Source organism: Chiloscyllium plagiosum, chromosome 18 (assembly GCF_004010195.1).
Source record: "Chiloscyllium plagiosum isolate BGI_BamShark_2017 chromosome 18, ASM401019v2, whole genome shotgun sequence".
NCBI lineage: Eukaryota > Metazoa > Chordata > Chondrichthyes > Orectolobiformes > Hemiscylliidae > Chiloscyllium > Chiloscyllium plagiosum.
The window spans coordinates 4177945-4183767 of record NC_057727.1 but is presented as its reverse complement, the minus strand read 5'-3'; the positions used below and the strand labels follow the sequence as shown (position 1 = coordinate 4183767).

At 43.9% G+C, this 5823-nt stretch overlaps 1 protein-coding gene across 5 annotated transcripts in view; it reads left to right on the top strand.

Annotated features, from left to right (window-relative positions):
• Positions 1-5823, top strand: part of mgll (monoglyceride lipase) — a 104327-nt gene that overhangs the window by 71108 nt on the left and 27396 nt on the right. For 4 of the 5 annotated variants that reach the window (XM_043707595.1, XM_043707591.1, XM_043707593.1 and 1 more), the window contains one exon: positions 3886-3975. The exons of the other annotated variant lie outside the window; for it this stretch is intronic. In XM_043707595.1, the coding sequence (XP_043563530.1) occupies positions 3886-3975 (90 nt within the window). The remainder of the gene's footprint in view (positions 1-3885; positions 3976-5823) is intronic. 5 annotated transcript variants of the gene reach the window in all.

Below are 5823 nucleotides of genomic sequence, written 5' to 3'. Positions count from 1 at the left end.
AGGAAACATGTTTCCACTGATGGGTGAGTGCCGAACCAGAGGACACAGCTTAAAAATACTGGGTAGACCATTTAGGACAGAGCTCAGGAGAAACTTCTTCACCCAGAGAGTGGTGGCTGTGTGGAATGCTCTGCCCCAGAGGCCAGTGGAGGCCCACTCTCTGGATTCATTTAAGAAGGAGTTGGATAGAGCTCTCAAAGATAGTGGAATCAAGGGTTATGGAGATAAGGCAGGAAGAGGATTCTGATTAGGAATGATCAGCCATGATTATATTGAATGGCGGTGCAGGCTCGAAGGGCAGAATGGCCTACTCCTGCACCTATTGTCTATTGTCTATTGTCTATAGAACGTAGAACAATATATTGCAGAACATGCCATTCAGCCCTCGATGTTGCACTGACCTGTGAACTCATCTAAGCCCATTCCCCTGCACTGTTCCATCAGCATCCATATGCTTAACCAAGGACTGTTTAAATGCCCCCAATGTGGCTGAGTTAACTACATTGATAGGCAGGGCATTCTGCGTCCTTATCACTCTCTGAGTAAAGAACCCCTCTCTGACATCTGTCTTAAATCTATCAACCCTGAAATTACAATTTATAGCTATGCCCCCTTCTACAAGCTGATATCATCACCCTAGGAAAAAGACTCTCACTGTCCACCCTATCTAATCCTCTGATCATCTTGTATGTCTCTAGCAAATCTCCTCTTAGCCTTCTTCTTTCCAATGAGAACAGACCCAAGTGTCTCAGCCTTTCCTCATAAGACCTTCCCTCCAGACCAGGCAACATCCTGGTAAATCTCTGCACGTTTTCCAATGCTTCCACATCCTTCCTGTAATGGGGCGACCAGTACTGTATACAATATTCTAAGTGCGGCCGCACCAGCGTTTTGTATTATTGTAGCATGACATCACAGCTCTGGAACCCAATCCCTCTACCATTGAAACCGAACACACCGTATGCCTTCTTAACAACACTATCAACCTAGGTGGCAACGTGCAGGTACATAGACACCAAGATCCCTCTGCACATCCACACTACCAAGAATCTTTCCATTGACCCAGTACTCTGCCTTCCTGTTATTCTTCCCAAAGTGCATCACCTCACATTTAGCTGCATTGAACTCCATTTGCCACCTCTCGGCCCAATCCTGCAGTTTATCCAAGTCCCCTGCAACCTGTAACATTCTTCCAAACTGTCCACTACTCCACCGACTTTAGTGTCATATGCAAACAAGCCACCTATGCCTGCGTCCAAGTCATTTATAAAAATGACAAATAGCAATGGTCCCAAAACAGATCCTTGTAGCACACCACTAGTAACTGGACTCCATGCTGAATAATTTCCATCAACCACCACTCCTCGCTGCCTTTTTAGAGAAAGCTAGTTTCTAATCCAAACTGCTAAATCACCTTCAATCCCATGGCTCCACATTTTCTCCAATCGCCTACCATGGGGAACCTTATGAAAGGCTTTACTGAAGTCCATGTATACCCCTGCCCTACCCTCATCCATATGCTTGGTCACCTTCTCAAAAGACTCAATGAGGTTTGTGAGGCACGACCTGCCCTTGACGAATCCTTGTTGACTATTTCCAATCAAATTGCTGTTTGCTAGATAATTATAAATCCTATCTTTTATAATCCTTTCCAAAACTTTTCTTACAACAGACGTAAGGCTCACTGGTCTATAATTACCTGGGTTAGCTCTATTGCCCTTCTTGAGCAAGTGCACAAACAACTTCTGCAATCCTCCAGTCCTGTGATACTAAACCTATAGACAATGACGACTCAAAGATCAAGGTCAAAGGCTCAGCCATCTCCTCTCTAGCTTCCCAGTGAATTCTCTGAAAAATCTCATCCAGCCCAGGGAACTTATCTACTTTCACACTTTCTAGACTTGATAACACCTCCTCCTTATTAACCTCAATCCTTTCTAGTCTAATAGCCCGTATCTCAGTCTTCTCCTCTATAATATTCTCCTTTTCCTGGGTGAAAACAGATGAGAAGTATTCATTTAACACTTCTCTGATCTCCAAAGGGTTCACACACAACTCCCACGTCTGTCTTTGACTGGCCCTATTCCTACCCTAGTCATCCTTTTATTTCTCATATACCTATAGAAAGCTTTAGGGTTCTCCTTTATTCTATTTGCTAAAGACGGCTCATGTTCTCTCTTTGCTCTTCTTAACTCTCTCTTTAAATCCTTCCTAGCTGATCTGTAACTCTCCAAAGCCTCATCTGAACCATCTCACCTTAACGTCACATAAGCTTCCCTCTTCCGCTTAACAAGAGATGCAATTTCTGTAGTAAAGCACAGTTCCCTTACCTTATCACTTCCTCCCTGCCTGACAGGGGCATACCTGTCAAAGATGCGCAATATCTGTTCCTTAAACCAGTTCCTTAATCCAATTTCGATTGTCACCATCCCCTGCATTTTGCTACCCCTAATTCTTGCCTAATCGCATTATACTTGCCTTTCCCCCATCTATAACTCTTGCCCTGTGGCATGTACCTATCCCTTTCCATCGCTAAACTAAACCTAACCGAAATGATGGTCACTCTCTCCAAAGTGCTCAGCCATATCTAAATCAAACACCTGGCCTGGTTCATTACCAAGCACCAGATCCAGTGGGGCCTCCCCTCTTGTCAGCCCTTTGACATACTGTGTCAGGAAACCCTCCTGTACACATTGGACAAAAACTGATCCATCCAACACACTAGAGTTATAGTATTTCCAGTCAATTTTGGGGAAATTAAAGTCCCTCATAATAACCACCCTGTTCCTTTCATTCTTGCCCAGAATCGATTTGCTGATCCTCTGCTCCACATCCCTGGAACTTTGCAGAGGCCTATAAAAAACTTCCAGCAGTGTAACCTTTCCTCTCCTGTTTCTAACCTCAGCCCATATCACCTCAGTAGAGAGTCCTCGTCAAAAGGTATTTCAGCCACCATTATACCGTCCATGACTAACAAAGCCACACCTTCCCATCTTTTACCACCTTCCCTGATCTTAATGAAAGATCTAAACCCTGGAACCTACAACATCCATTCCTCACCCTGCTCTATCCATGTCTCAGAAATGGCCACAACATCGAAGTCCCTGGTATCTATCCATGCCGCAAGCTCACCTACCTTATTTCAGATACTCTTGGCATTGAAGTAGATACACTTCAAACCAGCTTGCTGTCTGCCAGCACACTCCTGTGACCATGAAATCCAGTCCATCTCCTTCCTACTCTCATCTACATGTGTACTGGAACTAAGGTTTGGAATGTGGGATCAGCCATGATCTTATTGAATGGCTGAACAAGCTCGAGGGGCTGAATGACCTAGTCCTACTTTTAATTGTGTGTTCATAATATTTCCTCAAAGAATAGTCAAAGGTAAGAAAAGGCCCTCAGGGTGTGAGCCCATCCCTTGAGTATAGCATTGCAACCAATAGTATATTAGCATGAACCTTGGTCTTGGCAGATTTGAATCTTTTTAATCCCAATCTCCTCCCTTCTCTGCACATCCCTAGCAATTTTACTCCCTAAGGAAATATCTAAAATAGAACACATTCTTTGTTTCGTGAATTTGCTTTCTCTAGTTTGATCTCATTCAATGGCATAGTGGACGTGATAGACCGAATGGTCTATTACTTCCCCTACATCTTATTTCCTTCAGGCTCAGATCAGAAATTTAACTGTGGAAGTTAAGGAATTCATCCAGGAACATTTATCCCAATGGATTAGGGAATCACCTGAGGGTCAATGACTTCACAGCAGAGTACCCAATACTCATCTCGATGGTTACAAGGGAGTGTGGTTTCCCGAGTAACTGGGTGAAATGTGGGCTGAAACAAAAACATAGATTGACTTGTTTTTCTTTCTCTGCTGTAGGTGTTTTTAGCCAGAGTGTTGGACTACTTCCTGCCAAACGTGTCTTTGGGATATATGGATCCACACTCTCTGTCAAGAAACGCAAAGGAGGTGTGTCACTGGTGATTTATTTTCTTCTTACATTGAACAGTGCTGACTGGGTCCATTACAGCATGAGCAACATGGCCATTTAATCCATTTCATGGGTCTGTTTGCTCACAATAGGGCTGGTGATGGCCTAGTGGTATCACCACTGGGTATCACCACAGGGACTATTAATCCACGCACCCAGCTAATGTTCTGGGGACCTGGGTTCAAATCCAGCCACAGCAGGTGGTGCACTTTGAATTCAATTTTTTTTTAAATTCTGGAATTAAGAGTCTAATAATGGCCATGAATCCATTGTTGAGGAAAAGCCCTTCTGGTTCACTAATGTCCTTTAAGGAAGGAATCTGCCATCCTTATCTGGTCTGGCCTACGTGTAACTCCAGATCCACAGCAATGTGGTTGACTCATAATGCCCTCTGGGCAATAAACGCTGGCCTAGCCAGTGACACCTTCATCCCACAAATGCAAATAAAACATGTGTTTCTTCCCAAAGATCAATACCTTTAATAACCTTTCTGTGTATTGTATTGCTCACCTCCACTGAGGACAAATGACTAGCTGATCCTTCAGTATCTTCATAGTGGCTTATGGTGAATTTTCCAGTAAACAGGAAATCTCCAGTCACACTAAATTTGATACAATAACATTACAATGCCATCACGGGCTCATGATTTGGAGATGCCAGTGTTGGACTGGGGTGTACAAAGTTAAAAATCACACAACACCAGGTTTTCGTCCAACAGGCTTAATTGGAAGCACACTAGCTTTCGGAGCGACGCTCCTTCATCAGGTGATTGTGGAGGGCTCGATCGTAACACAGAATTTATAGCAAAAAGTTGTGTGATGTAACTGAAATTATACATTGAAAAATTGATTGTCTGTTAAGCCTTTCATCTGTTAGAATACAGTGATAGTTTCACTTCTTTCATGTGTAAATCACAAAACCCTTTTTTTTAAAGTTACATTCTCGGGTTAACTGTTAACAATGGTGATAGCTAGACAATATGTTGAAGGTGTTAGCCCCCTGTGTTCTCTGTCTATGACCTGATGTTTAGATTGATTCTAATCTAAAAAGTGAGATTACAGAGTTTTACATAAATTCATCCAGTTTTTGAGCTCAGAGTTCTACATGAATGTATGCAGTTTTTGAGCAAAGTGCAATGTAACTCTGCAAATTCACCACACAAAATATATATGTGCATGTGGGTCTTTATGTGTGTGTGTGTCTGTCTGTCTGTCTGGGTGGGGGTTGTGAGTGTGAGAAAGTGTGTGTATGTGTGTAGTGAGTGTCTTAAGTCTGTGAGGGGGTGCATGTGTGGGAGTGTGTGTGTCTATAAGGGTGTGTGTGGGTGTCTGTATGTGCATCTGTGTGTATCTGTGTCCGTGTGTATGTGAGAGTGTGTGTGTGTAGGACTATATGTGTGTGTGTGTAGTGCAATGGTGATCACTTGTAATGTGTCATGAACCCAAGGTCCCGGTTGAGGCCCTCCCTATGGGTACCGAACTTAGCTATCAGCCTCTGCTCGGCCACTTTCCTCTGCTGCCTGTCCCGAAGTCCACCTTGGAGGATGGTCACCCGAAGATCCGAGGCTGAATGTCCTGGACCACTGAAGTGTTCCTCAACTGGGAGGGAACCCTCCTGTCTGTTGATTGTTGTGCGGTGCCCATTCATCCATTGTCGTAGCCTTTGCTCGGTTTCCACAATGTACCATGCCTCCGGGCATCCTTGCCTGCAACGTATAAGATAGACAACGTTGGCTGAGTCACATGAGTACCTGCCATGTACAAAGTGGGAGGTCTCCCCACGCGTAATGGTGGTATCTATGTCCACACTCTGACACATCTTGCAGC